Source organism: Myotis nattereri (assembly GCF_964212035.1).
Source record: "Myotis nattereri genome assembly, chromosome: 10".
Taxonomy (NCBI): domain Eukaryota; kingdom Metazoa; phylum Chordata; class Mammalia; order Chiroptera; family Vespertilionidae; genus Myotis; species Myotis nattereri.
In genome coordinates, this window is record NC_138085.1 from 21,846,671 (window position 1) to 21,863,942 (window position 17,272).

The window sequence follows — 17,272 nt, forward strand, 5'->3', positions numbered from 1 at the left end:
GTCCCAAAGGGAGCCCGTGTTGAGATTGGGCGGAGTGCCCGAACATTCTACAGCAACCGTCTTCTAAACGAGAGACAGACGATGGGTTTCCTGTCAGTGACGTTTGTCACTCTTTACGCGTAGTGTTTCAGACAGAGCGGGCCGTCTGCTGGACATGGGTCGCCGCGGTGGAGCGGGAGAGAGAGCCCGCCACTGGCCGTTTCTTTCCTTGATGCAAATCACGGTGCCAGCAAAGGAAGCGCCACAGAGCGGTCCTGACCCGTGTGATGAGGGCCCTGGGGAGAGATTTTTCATGGCAAATTTTATTTTTTTTTAAAAAACTTCCAGGATATGTTAAGTCCAGGCTCCACTAAAGTACTGCCTTGTGGGACAAAAGACAGCAGAGCCCAGCTGTTCTCTAGGGACCTCACATCCTGTGAGCAAGATGAGGGCACACTCGGGCGGAAAAAATGAGCTCACACACAGAACCCGACAGATGCGAGGTTCTCGTCTTTTCTGTCCCCTCTTTGCAAGTTAGCGGGACGCAGTGTACAGTGCCTTCCGGTCCTAAGGGGACACCCCAGGATGCAGACGGTCCAGGGAGAAGAGCCAGGAAAATGCCTCCCTTCCCTGGCCCCTGGCTCCACCATGATTTTTTAGGACCGTCCGGGGGGTGGGGGAGGAACTTCGGGGAGGCCGTAGCTGAGCTCCCCTGGGCCAGGTCCCAGCGAGGGCACGGAAGCTGCTGTAGAGTGACCCAGCACCTTCGGCTGAAACGGAGGCAGGAGGGGGCTTGGTCTTTCGGGTAAAACCCTGACCTCAGCACCGTCCCCCTTCTTGACCCGGAACTGAAAATGTCCCTCAAGGGCTTGCTGAGAAGGGCCCTTAGACGCAGGACGCCCAGGCTCGCGCTGAGAGCGACACTTCAGGGAGCGGCGCTCGGCTCACTGATGATCCTGGCTTCCTCCGTCCCTGCCAGAGAGAGGCTTCCCTCGTTGCCAAGCGCCTGCATTAGGCTTTTTTCTTTGATTTATAAAATACAATATTGTATTTGTTTACTAATGGCTTCGCTTCAGTCGCAGAAGAGAATTGTCTTGACAGTCTGGGTGTATTAATAGTCTCTGAGCACAGAAATAACCCGTTGGGATGCATTCCAGGGTGGAAGAAACTGGGTGAGGGGGCACTGTGGTGAGTCTCATTTCCTTGCAAAGACGGGAGGGACGGAATTACCCACACTCGTTCGGGAACTGACCCTCCCAAGGGGATGGTATTTGAGGGGAAAGTGCTAGGAGAGGCTGTGGCTGCTGCCTGGGACCCCCGGGGCCTCGGGGCGCAGGCCTGCCTCATGCAGAGCCGAGCAGGATCTCAGTGAAGCAGCCTCTGACGCTTGCAGACCCTGGGTCCGCTGGTGGTTTCGTTCGTTATTACTTCCGCCGTCAGCCTCATCGCTCCCATGTGACAGCGGCTGAAGGCAATTCAGTTTATCTAAAACGTGCAAATCATGCAAGGTTTAATCACAGCATTCCTCAGAAAGTCCTAATTGCTGCTGTTGCTTATCTTGGTGGTGGGCCCTTCCCCGAGGCCCAGTGGGTTCCGTCTTCCTGTCCACCTTCCAGGCACAGACCATGAGGTCAGGTACGGAGGGTCCCGGACAGTGCCCGCTCTGCCTCGGGGACTGCAGCTGCCTTTCCCCAGCACTCCTGCTAGCTATCCTCGCCGCTCCACACTCCGTCTTCCTTCCTCGAAGGCCTGGAGACACTGCCGCCAGGGAAGCTGGGAGAGTTCGATTTTGTTGCGATAAGCCCAGGAGCCCAGCTTGCCAAGCGGGACTGGCCTTGCAGGGCCACCTCCGGGAGGGTGCGGCAAGCCCTGGGCGCGCTTGTGCGCATCCACCACAGGGCACCCATCCGTCTGCTGACAGGCAGGGCAGGCGAATGGCCGGGGGCATCAGACTCGTCCAAGTGTGCAAGACACACCTCCTCCCGTCGGGCTTGTCCAGCCAGAGTCTAAATTACAGGATTAGAATTAGAAGAAGGCAGTTGGAGGCTCCCATGTAGAAAACTGATAAAACACAGAATGCCTAGAGAAAAAGCAGTCACCTGTGAGTCCACTCTGTAGGTGTGAGACCTGTTGGACGTTCCTTCTAATCCTTCTGCGTATGTGCGCGTGTGCGCATGTGTGTGTGTGCGTGTGCGTGTGCATGCATGTGTGCGCACGTGTGCGCGCGTGTGTGCGCATGTGTGTGTGCATGCATGTGTGCGCACATGTGCGTGCGTGTGTGTGCATGTAATTTTCTGTAGCGTTGTGGTCACATGGCAGATACTTGGGACGGTAGCTGGGGCCTCATTTGATAACCAGCCTCAGCCTCCAATCCAGCTCATTCCACCCGGCCCGACCTGGTGACAATGAAATGATGCAATCAGGCTCTGGCCTTTTTTCCTGGACTCGCAGCCTCTCTGGATCATGCTTCATTCATTCGGCAAATACTTCGTGTGCTCCTACCACGTGCGTGGCATGGCACTGGCCCAGCGGCAGTCGGAAAGCACAGGACCTCGTCCCCAAGGAGGGGCGGGGTGGGGGGCAGGGAGGGAGGACGTCCTTAGGAGAGCCATTCCCCCCAACCCCCACCCCTCCCCTCCCCCAGCTCTGAGCTGCGTGCATTGCGCACAATGGTGGCTGAACACGTGCACTTTAAGTCCAGGCTCCTCAGCCTCAACTCCGTGCCCTGGAGCCCGTCGCTGGCTCCCAGGCTCCACTATGAGATGCTGGTCTTGGGCTGGGATGCCTGCCAGCCTGGCTCCCCTGAGGGCTGGGCTCCACTTCTGTAGTCAAGCAACGGTCAGAGCATCTGACCCTGGGGAACCCAGTAACGTGCCTGCGTGGGACCAGCCCACACGTCCACATCCAGACCTGACACACGCGTTGATTTTTCTTTGTAAAGTGTTTTTTCACAAAGAAACAGAGCCCTGAAACAGTGAGAGTTGGTACTGTAACAACCAACAAACTAGGGAGACCCCAGGTCCTCTTTTAGGAAAAGATCCCATAAATCCCTACCGTGGAGTCCTGCACAAACCCCACCCAGGGACAAGCACTGTCTGCCGTCCCGATGAACGTGCTGTGTTCTCAGGCGCCCGGAGCGCTGACGGGGACACCTCTGACGCCGTGGCCTTCTCCCCGGGCCAGGATCAGTTAGAAAACCATGACGTGCTGATGTTATCAGCGTCCTTTGCCTGAAGGTACCCTGTGCGGGTGAGCAGTGCGATGCCTCACAGTGTCCATGATACGGGGAAGAAGGGCACGGTCTGGGCCTCGCCTGTTATGACATAAACACTCTTTCGGGAACAGTTAAAGCAACAGCGGTGTCTTTTTCCTGACGTGCATTTGCAGGTTGTGAGAGAGGAGAAGTGTAGGTCGGGAAGGCGGTTTCAGAGGAGCCGGGTGAGGAGGTCGCGGCAGGGCCTTCTGACTTGGGGTAGGGAAAGCGGGTAGGACACTTGGCCCTGGAGGCCGCGTGCTGGTGGCTGAGACAAGGGATCGCTCCTGAGGCTGTGAAGTGAGTCTGTGACCAGAGAGGGGGGCTGCCTGCCCTGCTGATTCCGGGGTCTTCTATGGGGGAGGAAATGGATCCGGGGGAGTGTCACAGAATGGCGGGAAGGGGAGACCAGGTGGGCAGGGGAGCAGCAGTAGGAAAGGCAGGTGGGCCCAGGACCCAGGTGCATTTGAGGGCAGGGAGAATGAAGAGAATGGAAAGGGCCTGCCACGGAGGGAGGACGTCCTTAGGAGAGCCATTCCCCCACCCCCACCCCACCCCCCGGGCAGCAGCCTCACCTACGCACAGTATGGAAACAGCTCCATGGTGCAAATTTGCTCATTTCTCTGTGTGGACAGAGTTGGTGCTGTAACAACAAACAAACCAAGCAGACCTCAGGTCCCCGTTTGGGAAAAGACTCACATGAATTCCTACAGCGGAGGCCTGCACCAACCCTGGACTCCTCTCCTGGTCGCTATCCAGGCCCGGAGTGAGTCCTGACTGTCTTGGTGTGTGTGTGTGTCTGTGTGTTTTGTTTTAACTTTTTATTGAAGAATGATACACACACACAGAAGGGCACAGACCCTGTGTGTGCATCTGAGTGGATCTTCACACACTGAACACACCATCCAGGAGACAGAGAGGCAGTAGCCAGAGGCCGCCCAGCCCCCCTCTGGCAGCTCTGGAACTCATTTCTGGGCCATCCGTGGTCGCTCTTGCAGGAGAGCGTGCGTGGTGCACTGGAGAGATGTGTTAGATAGGAAGGTCCTTCCCTCCACGGTCTCAGCGTGCACCAGGGGCCTGGGCCCGGGGGCACTCACCAGGCACAGCCGGTTCTCGTTACCTGCAGTCCTTCTGCTCTGTAACATCAGAATGAGCCGCTGCTGAGCCATTGCCCCCGGGAGAGGCAGGGTGAGGTTCCTGCAGCCTCCGACCACGTGTCCACCAGCTGGTCCGTGGTGACCGTGCTGCTGTGCACGTGTCTGCAGATGCCCATGGGGGTCATGAGTATTGATTTGGGGTTTCAAGTACATTTAGCAAGTAGGAACATGCTCAGGTGTGGGATTCACAAGCAAGGAGGCCCGGCTGCGTTTGTTGAATTGGTAACGGAAGGAATGGTGGTACAGGTGAAACTAGGACACAGCCCCGTGCGCATCGTTACGAACGGGAGCTTGCTCTGGGAAAAGTCCTCCTCGCTGAGCAGGGTGTTGAGATAGGTGCGCTCGAGCGCTGCAGCTGCCCGTGGCGGGCACACAGCCAGGCTCCGGACAGGGCCCGCGAGGGGCAGCTGCCAGCGTGTATCGACCAGGAGCTGTCTGTGTAAGCCGAGACTGACAACAGATCAATACATGCTTTTAAAAAGTCAACTTTCAAACAGGAAGTCAGACAGAACACTCGGCATGGGTGAGGCCCCCTCACCCCCACCCCAGCAATCCCCTTAGTGCCTGCACATGCACCGCGTTGCTTCAGGTTGAGCCCGGGCAGAGGACCTGGCAGCCAGGCTGAACCAGGAAGATGACCTAGACGCCCGGAGCCACTGCTCTGGCTTCGGCTCGTTGGGACAAGTGTGGGTGAGGCACCCACTTTAGACCAGAAATCTTCGAGGGCAGACTTGCACCTCTCCTTGCGCGGAGGCTGTTTCAGAGGGCGGGGGGTTGAGAGGGGCAGCTGTCGCAGGGGTGTGAAGATGACACCCAGCAGAAACAGGTCGGGAGGAGTGTGGCCGAGTGCACAGCTCTGCCGGTCGACTCACGGGGAACTTCTCCTCCTTTGCATGTCCGGCGGCCCCCTGAGTTTGTACAGTGTGCATGAGACTTTTATAAACAAGGAAGACATTTTATGAAAGGAAAAAAATTCTTAAAAATTACTGCTTCAGCCTATACCAAGTTTTTAGGGGCTCAAGAATCCTGCCACCCTGCTATGTTAGCTTAGGGCAGAGTATCTACTTTATTTTCATTTTTTTCTTTTTAATTGAATTTATTGGGGTGACATTGGTTCACAAAACCATACAGGTTTCAAAAGTACAAATCAATAAAACATCATCTGCACACTGCATCGTGCGCCCACCGCCCCAAGCAAAGTCTCTTTCTGTCCCCATTTTCCCCCTCTTTGCCCACCTGCACCTACCCTGTCCCCCCTTTCCCTCTGGCTATCACCCTGTCACCACCCTGTTGTCTGTGTTTATGAGTTTTATATACATGGGGTTTTGGGGTTTTTTTGCTTAATCTCTTCACCTTCTTTCATCCAGACCCCAATTGCTCCCCCCTCTGTTCCTCTTTTGTTCATCAGGTTATTTGTTCATTAGGTTTCACATATAAGTGAGGTCCTATGGTACTTGTCTTTCTCTGACCGGCTATTTCACTTAGCGTAATACCCTCCAGGTCCCTCATGCTGTCACAAAAGGCAAGATTTCTTTCTTTTTTTTACTTTATCTTCTTAGCCAAAGGGCAAGAAACCATGGTAGTTTCTACGGCGCCGCTCATGCCGTGCTCTCAGGAGCCGGTGTTCTCGACAGCTCCCAGCTTGCAGACCCACAGCTGGGTCCTGCCCGCCATGTGGGGTGCAGACCACCATTAGCGTCCCGCCCTCAGTCCCTCCTCCTGTCATTATGGGAGTTTTGTGAATGAAAGAAACAGCACCTTAAGGCTGAATTTGAATAGGTTCCAAAAAACGAAACAACCAAAAAAGCCACCACCAATCAGTAAGTCAGGATTACGTGATAGGAGTCATCTCTCACAGGAGTGGTTGCATGTCCAGAAATGGCTTAGCGTGAGGGCTCTCTGAACGGCTCATTTTAGGTCTTCCTGAATACAAATGACTCTGTTAGGATTGTGTGTTGAGGCGGAAAGAGGTAAACGAAGTGTTTGCAACTCCTCTTATGTAACCTGGTGCCGCCCCTATGTTATCAGGAATTACTGACACTTTGAACATGCTTGATCTCAGAAGCTGTTTTATGGTGTAACCTTGACCCTGAGTGTTCCTGCTGTGGAGCTGTCAGAGTGTAAGGCCTCTGGCCCCTGAACTCGCCTTATCTTGCACATTACCTGTGTCTACTTCCTTCCTTTCTCCTGCCCTCACACACCCCACAACCCTTGTCCCTGCTCTGTGCCAGGTGCAGGGTGTGGGGCTACAGTGGCCACTAAGCAGAATGGCTTGTCACCAGATGCTCTGCCTGTGCCCACCTGGGACAGGGACTTACCTGGCGGTTACCTGAGGCTCCGAGTGGAATCTCGGGCCTTTCTGAATCATGGTTGGGAGCCATTGTGGGTTTTCTCCCTTCTTCCTGGTGTGTGGACGCTGCCCACCACCTGTACCATCTCCCCATGAGGCTGGCCTTTGACAGACCCTGTGAAAGGGTCTGGGGGGCATCAGCTCTGGCCCAGTTGCATTCCTGACAAGGCGGAAGTGAGAAAGCAGAGTACAGAATACAAGGAAAGAACACCCCTCGGGAAAAGAAGGGGAACCAAGAGAGAGAGAAATGGTTGGTGAAAGATCTTGGCCGTGTGCCCGCTCCAGCACTTGGCGACACGGCCATCGCAGGGAGCCTTATCTCACACGGGCACAGCCTGGCCCAGCTGTGGCGCTGACTCCCTCTGTGGGTCTGCCCATGAGCCCAGACATATGGGCTCACACTCGCCTACAGGCAGTGCAGCCAGTGGCCCTCTCTGCTTGCGGTAAATCCGCCAGCGCAGTCCTGGTGGCAGGGGAGAAAACAGCCAGCCTTTCAGGATGGACCTAGTTGCTTGTTGACAAGACTGCAGTTCCCAGGAGCTCACTGGGAGGAGAGAATAGGCTTTGCCTCAGGTGTGAGCAGTGGGCCTTGAGCACAGTCCCAGCCTGGGCCCACCTTGGCTGCAGCCTCATCCTCGGGCCTCCCCCCAGTGCCACCCCAGGAGCACTGTGTGTGCCCTGTTCCGTAGAACTCTCCCTAGGGAGTGTTAAGCACTCTTTTTGGCTCAAAGAGGGGAATCCGATGGCATGGGGTAGGACCTCACCAAGGCTATGTCCTGTGCCCTCGAGTGAGAGTGACATGTCCAGTGCCTCACGCTGCACGCACGGTGCCTGGAGAGGCAGCCAGAGCCCCCCGCGATGCTGGGCTGCCTTGGTGTTTCACAGCTGCCATTCTGCCTGTGGATTAAAACCTGGATGAAAATTTTCTGTCCAGATACACTTTGTCTTGACCAAATTACTCAGAATATTTTGCTGACTGAGGTAACGTGCTGGGCGCAGCTGAGAGGATGGCACGGCCCCACACCCTGGACCACGGCGGGAGCAGAGGGTATAACCAGCGACTTCACTGAGAGTGAAGCAGAGGTTGGAGAAGTGAATTAAGCCTTTTAAGAAAAGTCCAGTAGAACCAAGATGGCAGTGTAGGTAAATGCCTGTACTCACCGCCTCCCACTGCCACATCAAAATTACAACTAAAACGCAGAACAACCGTCATTCAGAACTGCCTCAAATCTGACTGAGTGGAATCCCTACAACTAGGGAAGTAAAGAACACAACACACTGAGACTGGTAGGGGAGGTGGAGGCATGGAACAGGTTGGTCCGACACCCACGTGTGGCATTCTTTTAATCGGGAGGAATATCTCCAAGGCCTTCCATGAGAAGCAGGGACCCCCAGCTCAGGGTTTCAGAGCTGGGAAGAGAAGTCCCCATAACTTGGAGCTGTAAAAACCAGCAGGGATTGAGGCTGAGTGACATAGAGGCTGCTGGAGTCCCAGGTGTTCCTCTTAAAGGGCCTGTGCACAAATTTACACTGTCCCACTTCCTCTGAGCTCCAGTACCAGGCAGCAGCTTTTGGGAGGAATTCAGGGACATACAAAGAGGAACTAGACTGTCTGGCATCAAGGCAGGAACTCGGGGGCAACTTTCTCCCAAACAAGGGTGCTCACAAGGGTCATTATTCCTGTGCTGGGACCTTGTTGTAGAGATGACTGGCAGCCATATCTGAGTTTCCATCAGCATGGCCCACACTGTTCGCTCTGCCCTGATGATTCCCTAAGACCTCGCACCATCCAATTTGCAGCCCCACCCAAACTGCTTGCAGTTGGTTTCCCACATGAATGGCCTGTCCTGGCGCAGACTTCAGATTTTGCTAAAATCTCTCAAACCACCAGCGCTGGCATCAGTATGCCCCACACCTATCAATAAGAGGCCCAAGACCCAGCACTAACACCAGCCTGCCTTACTTCACAGCTGGGCCTTGCATGGGCACTTCCTAGCCCAATACTAGTACAAGTAGCAGCCATCTGCAGAAATATCTGTAGCTCCTGCCAAGTGCCCCCAGGCAGTGGCTGACTTTGCATCTCCTGGGAGGCACCAGAGCCAGTGGACTCGGGGAACAGCTTCAGACCATTCCAGATTACAACTCTGCACATCCACAAGCGACACACTCAAGAAGCTGACTCAGTGAGCACCAAACCCCCACTGAAACAAGTCCTGTTCCATAGGGGTGTCTCCTGCACAGCAGCTCTTCCATTTTGGACACAGCTGGTCCTCATATCCAATTGGCCTGGAGGTCAATTCCTCCCAGTGATGCCAACAGCAATCAAGGCTCAACTACAACAAGACTGTGCACACAGCCCACACAGGGGTGCACCTAAAATGCCCAGCTTAGGTGACGGGAGACTGAGCCCTACACGACACCTAATACACAAGTTCTCTCTACCAATTCCAGGAGACATAGTAGCTCTGCCTAATACATAGAAACAAACACAAGGAAGCTGCCAAAATGCAGAGAAAGAAACGTGTTACAAATGAAAGAAATAGAAGTAAACTACTAGATACAGAGTTTAAACCAATGATTATAAGGTTGCTCAAGGATCTTAATGAGAACTTCAGGGGACTTAGTGAGACTTTTAAGAATCTTGGTGAGAATGTCAAAGACATGAAAAAGGACCAGTCAGAAATTAAGCATACACTAACTGAAAAAAAGAAGAATTTACAGAGTTTGAACAGTAGAGAAGAGGATTCCAAGAATCAAATCAATGATTTGAATATGAGGAAGCAAAAAACACTCAATTAGAAGAGCAAAAAGAAAAAATAATCCAAAAATATGAAGCTAGTGTAAGGAACCTCTGGGACAACTTCAAGTGTACCAACATTCACATTATTGGGGTGCCAGAAGGAGAAGAGAGAAAGTAAGATATTTGAAAACCTACTTGAAGAAAAAATGACAGAACACTTCCCCTATCTGGTAAAAGAAATAGACTTACAAGTCCAGGAAGCACAGAAAGTCCGAAACAAGAGGAACCCAAAGAGGCCCACACCAAGATACATCATAATTAAAATGCCAAGGCTTAAAGACAAAAAGAGAATCTTAAAAGCAGCAAGAGAAAAGCAGTTAATTACCTACAAGGGAGTACCCATACGACTGTCAGCTGATTTCTCAACAGAAACTATGCAGGCCAGAAGGGAGTGGCAAGAAATATTCAAAGTGATGAATAGCAAGGACTACAACCAAGATTACTCTACCCAGCAAAGCTACCATTTAGAATTGAAGGTCAGATAACAAGCTTCACAAACAAGAAAAAACTAAAAAAGTTCATCACCACCAAACCAGTATTAGATGAAATGTTGAAGGGTATTCTTTAAGAAGAGGAAGAAGAAGAAAAGATAAAGAATATGAACAATAAAATGTCAATAAATATGTATCTATCAACAATTGAATCTAAAAAACTAAACAAGAAATCTAATGAATAAAATTGAATCAGAGGCATGGAACCATGGAACAGACTGACCAATCTCAGAGGGAAGGGAGTGCAGGGGGTGGGAAGAGATTAACCAAAGATCTTACATGCATGGCATTACCTATGGACTCAGACAATAGGGTGGTGAAGGCCTTGGGTGGGGCAGGGTGGGAACCAGGTGGAGGGGGCAATGGGGAGAAAAAGGGGGGGCATCTGTAATACTATCTTCTATCTATATATATAAAACCCTAACATGCAAATAGACCAAACGGCACAACAACCGATCAATTGTTCGCTATGCCGTGCGCTGACCACCAGGGGATGGGCCTGGAACATGGCGGGTGTCAGCAGCAGATGGCAGGGTGTGAAACATGGTGGGTGTTGCCTGGTGGGATGGTAGACCAGATGAGCAGGGGCACCAGACCAAGGTGAGGCACCAGTTGCTGTCATCGGGGGGAGCCTCTGGTGGTTACTGCAAATTGTTTGCTCTCATGTGCCTCGGTCCTGCCAGACACTCGCACCTGCTGCCGGAGCTGGCCCTGCTCGCACCCGCAGCCAGCACCGGAGCCGCTGCTCACACCCTCTGCCAGCGCCCAGTGCTGGTCCCAAGCGCTGGGTGCCGATCCCAAGTTGCTCAGTGCCATCAGCGGGTGCAAGCAGCAGCTGCAGGCCCCAATCGCCCCTGAGGGATTCTCCACCTCCCCCTGCTCCTGAGGGGCGATGGGGCAGTCAGCAGGTGTGAGCAGGCCAGCACCATCAGTGTGTGGGAACAGCGGCGGCGGGAGTGGGGCTGCCAGCCAACAGGGGACCGGGGGCCGCAGTGGGAGAGGCTGGTTGGGGCATAGAGGATGGGCTCAGACCTGCCCCTGTGCCCACCAAAGCCTTGCAGCCCACAGTTCCTTTCATGGTGCATGAATTTGTGCACTGAGCCCCTAGTCAACAATAAAGATTGAAAAAAGAAAAAAGACAAGTCCAGGAAGATAGCGTGAGGACTCTGTGAATGAGGGATTAATAACCAGGAATGAGAAGTGTAGACTTTCTGTAAAACAGACAACCACCCAGCTTACCTTTCGTGTGCCAGGGTCTGGACAATAAAAAACATGTAAAATTATGTCATAAATGGGCTGCCTTGATAACAGGACGTGGTGTGTAGTCTGTGTCATGCGTTTGTTAAGTAAGTTCTAATGACCAGAAGCATGTACCAGTGGGGTAGAAAGTCAGCTAGCAGACATGTCTAGCACCAACCACTGGGGCAAAGGTCTCAGAGAGTTACAGAAGAATTAGGAGAGGGAGAGAATGTCCCACTGAGGAACCAGGGCAGGCTGCATGGAGGAGGTGGCATCTGGGCATGGCCTTGTTGGACAAGAAGGGGTGGTTCTGGAACAGGGCATCCAATCCCTGATCACCTCTCTGGACTGTGACACAGCCTCCCTCCTCGTTCCCCAGTCACAGGTACTCCTCACACAGCCTCCAGATGTGACCCTGAATTGGCCCCTGGAGGCTTCCCATGTGGACAGGGAGAAGGCCAGAGGGCCCCTTTTCAGTTGGCCTCCTGCCTGCGGGCCGGCCTGCAGGCAGCTCTGTCTCTGCCCCCTCCACCTTCGTGGCCTTCCTTGCCCCTCTGCTCAGCCTAGACCAGTGATGGCGAACCTTTTGAACTCGGCGTGTCAGCATTTTTAAAAACCCTAACTTAACTCTGGTGGCGTGTCACATATAGAAATTTTTTGATATTTGGAACCATAGTAAAACGAAGACTTATATTTTTTATATTTATTTTATATACTTAAATGCCATTTAACAAAGAAAAACCAAAAAAATGAGTTTGCGTGTCACCTCTGACACGTATGTCATAGGTTCTAGACGCTTTGCTGTCCGTCTCCAGGCCCCAGCCCCAGACAGCATCCTCAAATGCTGCCCACTAGCTTAGGCCCTGTCTGCACAGCACTTATAGATTGTAGCATCTTCCAGTTTCCATCATGGTTACTTGTGGGTAGTCTCCCGCACTAGACTTTGAGCTTTGTAAGGAAGGGAGGGCGAGAAGGGGAGTGGAAACGCTGGACTGGGCCTGAGAGTAGGCACTAGGGCTAGATTTTACACTGGAAAGTCATCCAAGCCAATCTGAGTGCTGAAATCAGGGCTGGAACCGAAGAAGAGATGAAGGCTGGGGGTGGGGACAGGGAAGAATCTCCAGGTTCAGGAGCGAGTTGGGCAAGAGCCTAGAGCAGGAGCACCCAAGGAGAAAGGTGCCTAGAGCAGTTCCGTGGTCAGGTCGGGGGAGGGGGGGAGCAAGTGGAGGGTGGGAAAGGCATCCGTACATCTGGTTCAGCGGTGGGCAGGTCGCAGCACTCGGGTGTGGCTGGCTGAGGAATTGGCTGGAGGGACTCAGGTTGAGGGTGGAGGGGAGTGGAGAGCTGGGGCTTCAAGGGGCCTCGAGCCTCAGTGGGGACCGTTTTCCTTGGAGCTGTGGGAGACCCAAGCTTTATGCAAAGCAGCAGGGAAGACAGCAGTGGTCAGGAAGAGCCTGCAGCTGCAGGAAGAGACAGGGGATGAGACAGACAGATGGAGCGGGGCTCCCAAGGGACAGGGGCGTGAAGACCTCAGGGGCAGCCAGGAGCAGAGCAGGGGCCGTCCCAGCGGCCCAGGCCAGAGAGGCCCTTCTCAGCTGGCTGGAGACAGGTGCTCAATGGCTCCTGTCCCTCATCCCTCCTTGGTGACCAGGTTGAACTGGAGGCAGAAACGAGAACAAATAGAGTGATATCCCGAACACACCAGAGCAGAGGGCGGCATGTTTCAGAGCACAGAGAACAATGACGCTACCTGCCCTGGGGCATCTGCTGTGACAGACGCTGCCTCACCTGGCTGACCCAGGTGCTCACATGGGAGGGGGACAGGCATGTGGACATGAAGTCGGTCTTTGTTCCGTGTGCTGGAGGCAAAGGTTCAGAGGGACAGGCTGCGGCAACATTTGGGTCTCGTGCACTTCAGAGAGAAAGGACTTTTGAACCTGTGAGAAGCCGCTTATTTCATCTGTATGTTTCCTTGAAAAAAACAAATAAGATTGCTTCCTTTTTCTCTTAATGAAGGTAATAAATTCTCGTTGTAGAAAATATAAAAATATAGAAGAGTTAAAAAGGAAGAGGGGGGTGACCCACAGTCGTACCACCCAGAGATCGCTGTGAATGTGGGAAAAAAGTCAGCAAAAAGTGGTGGTTTTAAAGGCACCATTTCTCTTTTCTCAGAACATGGGGGAAGACAGCTGTGGCTATTTTGGGTGTCATTCTTTACAAATGGAAGGGCAATGCTTACAATTTTTAAAAGAAAAAAAAAGGAAGAAGACTGTGTCTACAGTTTCCAAACCAGTCAGGAAGTGTGTAAAGTGATGGTCTTATATTCCAGAAACCTTATCTTCTTGTGTACTTCTGTGTCATTCCAGAAAAAGTCCCTTACGAGGAAGTGGGCTCTAAGATGTGTGTACCGGAGCAGCTGCATTTAAGTTTTTGTGGCTCAGACCAGAGAAGCACAGCCTCTTTGGTGCACCCATAAATGAGGATGCAAAGTTCCCTCAAGAAAAGGAATTGTCCCCCCCGGGGAGAGGGGCTCCCAGCCTCGTTCCCCCCCCCCCCCACCGCCACCTGCTCCCCTCGCCCCCCAGCGTCCTGGGTGTGGGAGCCACAAAAGTGAGACTGAAGCGGGACTGGGAGTGTTTTGACAACCTTGTGTCTCTACCCACAGAGAAGGGCCTGCCTCCCGCAGCATCGGGGCCTGGAGCCGAGGGCCGGTCGGGGCCGCCCTGGATCACCATCACCCCACAGAAGCGGCGAGGGGCCCCCGAGCAGCCACCCAACCGGGAGGACAAGCCTGGGGCCCAGACCCTGAAGCCCGAAATAGGAAGGGCAGCCAGGGCACCCGAGAGAGCCCAGGTGGGTGCGAGAGCACAGCCTTCCTGTCCCTGTGGATGTGGGAGGGAGCAGCTGGCCGGGCTGGGGGCCGAGGCCCCACAAGGACCACGCTTCCTGCCTGGTCAGCGCAGCCCGAGGCCTGGGGTGCTGGCTGCTGGCTGCCCCGCACGGGTCTGTTAGGGAGGCAGAGGAGCAGGCGGATCACTTAGGCGGGAGAGACAGCTCTCAGCTCCCTGCCTCCTAGGCAACGCACGCAGCATCTGGAGATGCGGAGCAGGGTTAAACAGCTTCTCAGGCAGGCGCGGCGGCCATGTCAAAAGCTGCCTCTCGGCTCGGGGTGGACCAGCCCTGACATTGCTGCTGCGGGGTGCCTGCCAGTGATGCCAGTGCAGGTCAGGGTCCCTTCCTCTCAGCCAGGGCTGCCGCGCTGCACCCAGGGTCCATTTGCAGTCTGGACTGAGAACAGCTTTTTCAACCCCAAACAACTGTGCTTGGAAGCAGGCTGAGAATTATGGCCTCCGCGGTCCCCCAAATAGCCACCACAGTGAAGCCACAGCATGTTTCAGCCACCGGGGAAGGGGGGTAGGGAGGCATAGGGGGAGGGGGAGGAGGCAGAGCCAGCAGCAGGACCTGCTCCCCTTCATCTTAACCCAGATCTCAGTCATCCCCGTGCCTGAAACCCTGCGTACAGACAGCATTTATAAACAAATACTAACCAGCGATCTGGTTTGGGGCATCTGTGAGCAGACCAGGTGTCATAAAAACCTCAGAACTACTTCCAAACACCATTCATTTTGACTCTCTGATGGGATCCCTGCTGTCCAGTATCGGGGGCTGAGGCCAGGGGTGGGGACAGGGCAGAACCCAGGACGCCTGTGTGTGCCCAGGAGCATCCGAGCTCCTGGTTCTGAAGGCTGGCGCCAGTGAGTGCACAAAGCAGAGCCCAAGACGGCGCAGGCCGCACGCTTCCTGTTGACAGACCCCGCGGCTCCTGCCTGGGGTTCTGCTCAGACCCATCTGAGCCTCAGGTGACGGACAGAGTGTGTCTTTCTTGCATCCTCACAGGAGCCCGTGAGGCAAGCTGACTTCGTCCGCAGCAAGTCTTTCCTGATCACCCCGGCGAAGCCCTCCGTGGACCGAAGGCAGGGGACCAAGCTGTGCCTCCAGGAGGGGCTGCAGAGAGGGATCTCCTTGTCCCATCAGAACTTGGGTATGAAACCTGCAAACAGTCCCAAACACTCTGACATATGCTTCTGGGGTGGGTCCCACGGGTTTTGTTTTTTGGCGTGTTTGTTTGTTTTGTTTTGTTTTTCTGAATTATTTGACACATTGATTTGTTAAAATAGCTTTTATTGAGATATTGCCATAAAACTCACCTGTTTTAAGTGTGCAATTCAGTGAGTACTAATTGACAGTGAGTATATATTTACTGAGTTGTCCAACCAGCACCATCCAATTTTAGAACCTCACCGTAAAAAGCAACTTTGTGCCCATTTACTGGCACTCACCATTCCCCGCCCCACTCCAGGCAACCAGGAATCCACTTTCAGCCTCTGCATACTGACCTTTCTTAGACACTTCTCATTCCTGGAATCATAAGATACGTGTTCTTTGGTGTCTGGCTTCTTTCACTGAACATTCATCTCTGACATTCCACGTATCAGTACCTTTCAAATTTCTTTTTAATTATGTAAAATACACATAACAAAACTTACCACCTTAACCATTTTTAAGTGTGCAGTTCAGTCGTGCTAAGAGTATTCGCACTTGTACACCCAGTCCCCCAGGCTGCAGTTTTATTCTAGAAGTTTCTCTCCTCACTGCATGGGAGCCTCCTGTCGGTCCTTTTGGCACAGAAGTTATTCTGGACCTAAACCTTCTTCACCTTTTCGCACATTAAGGATTTCCTGTTTGAGACCACAGTTAAGACCTCAATGCGTATTTTAAAGAAACGCAGAGGCTTGAGTGAAAATTGAAACGCGTTGCTCGTGTGTGTGTGTGTGTGTGTGTGTGTGTGTGTGTGTGTTGTCTTCATCCCAGCAGCTCAGCCTGCGGTGATGGCGGAGAGAGACCTGCACCAGCTGAAGAGAGCCAGCTACGCCAGCGCGGAGCAGCCGTCCTGGATGGAACTCGCCAGAAAGAAGTCTCAAGCTTGGAGTGACATGCCCCAAATTATAAAATAGGTTGACAGCGTGTGACCAAAAGTGTCCAGCACCTTGACGGGTCCCTTAGTGAAAAACGGCCACTAAAGGCAAAGACACTGAAACGTAAGAGTGATTTTTATCATCCGGTTATGGGAGGGCGGGCTTGGGGAGGAACGAGCCAGGCAAACAAGGACAGACACACAGCCACAGGCCTGGCCAGCAGGGCCCGAAAACAAGAGGACCATTGAAAAGGTGTTCAGGGAACAAGGCCCGGTGCCCGGAGGCCTGAATGCCAGTCTTTCAGAAATCCCTTGATCAAAGGAGCTCTGACACGGAAGAAAGAGGCAATGAAACGCGGATGCAAAACTGGGACCTGGAGAGCGTGCGTCTGTGCCCCCAGCTGAGATCGGCTTGTGTCCGTGGCTGGGGTCTTGCCTGCGGATCCTGTCCTCTCCTCTCCTCCCCGATGGGGCATGATATTTATGGACATAAGGATGCCGCTTCCAAGAGCAGCGGTAGAGCAGCCGGCGTTCCTGAGGACAGTCGCTCTGTGAGGGGCGGGAAGCGCACGGCAGGGCGCATCAGCTCATAGACCGTTTCCAACAATAATTTTTAAATTTTTCCACGAGGCATCTGTGTCCTTAACCGTTGCACAACGCATTGCCTGTTCAATAAAAGGGTTCAAACACGCTTCTGTCGGATGTTATTTCTACTCACATTTAGAGAACGTCCTCCAGCCCTGAGTTAAATGCAAAGTAGGGTGGTTCATTTAATAGACGTCTCACTTAAAATCTCTGTTGGGTGGATTTTGGAGTTTGGGTTTTCTTTAGACTTTTTTCTCCCAATAAAATTTTGGTGTTTATTTTGTTAATTCCCCCTTTTTTAAATATATTTTATTGATTTTTTACAGAAAGGAAGGGAGAGGGATAGAGAGTTAGAAACATCGATGAGAGAGAAACATCGATCAGCTGCCTCCTGCACACCCCCCACTGGTGATGTGCCCGCAACCAAGGCACATACCCTTGAC

General features: G+C 53.1%; 1 protein-coding gene across 2 annotated transcripts in view; it reads left to right on the forward strand.

Moving 5' to 3' along the window:
* The window catches only part of CRACDL (CRACD like), a 112,814-nt gene extending 95,879 nt beyond the window's left edge, over nucleotides 1-16,935 (forward strand). The window contains exons 8-10 of one of the 2 annotated variants that reach the window (XM_081100658.1): nucleotides 13,935-14,122; nucleotides 15,167-15,311; nucleotides 16,142-16,935. In XM_081100658.1, coding sequence (XP_080956784.1) covers nucleotides 13,935-14,122; nucleotides 15,167-15,311; nucleotides 16,142-16,284 — 476 coding nt within the window. In that variant the 3' untranslated portion in view covers nucleotides 16,285-16,935. The remainder of the gene's footprint in view (nucleotides 1-13,934; nucleotides 14,123-15,166; nucleotides 15,312-16,141) is intronic. The other variant, XM_081100659.1, reaches the window with a different exon arrangement.
* The last annotated feature ends 337 nt before the right edge of the window (nucleotides 16,936-17,272 follow it).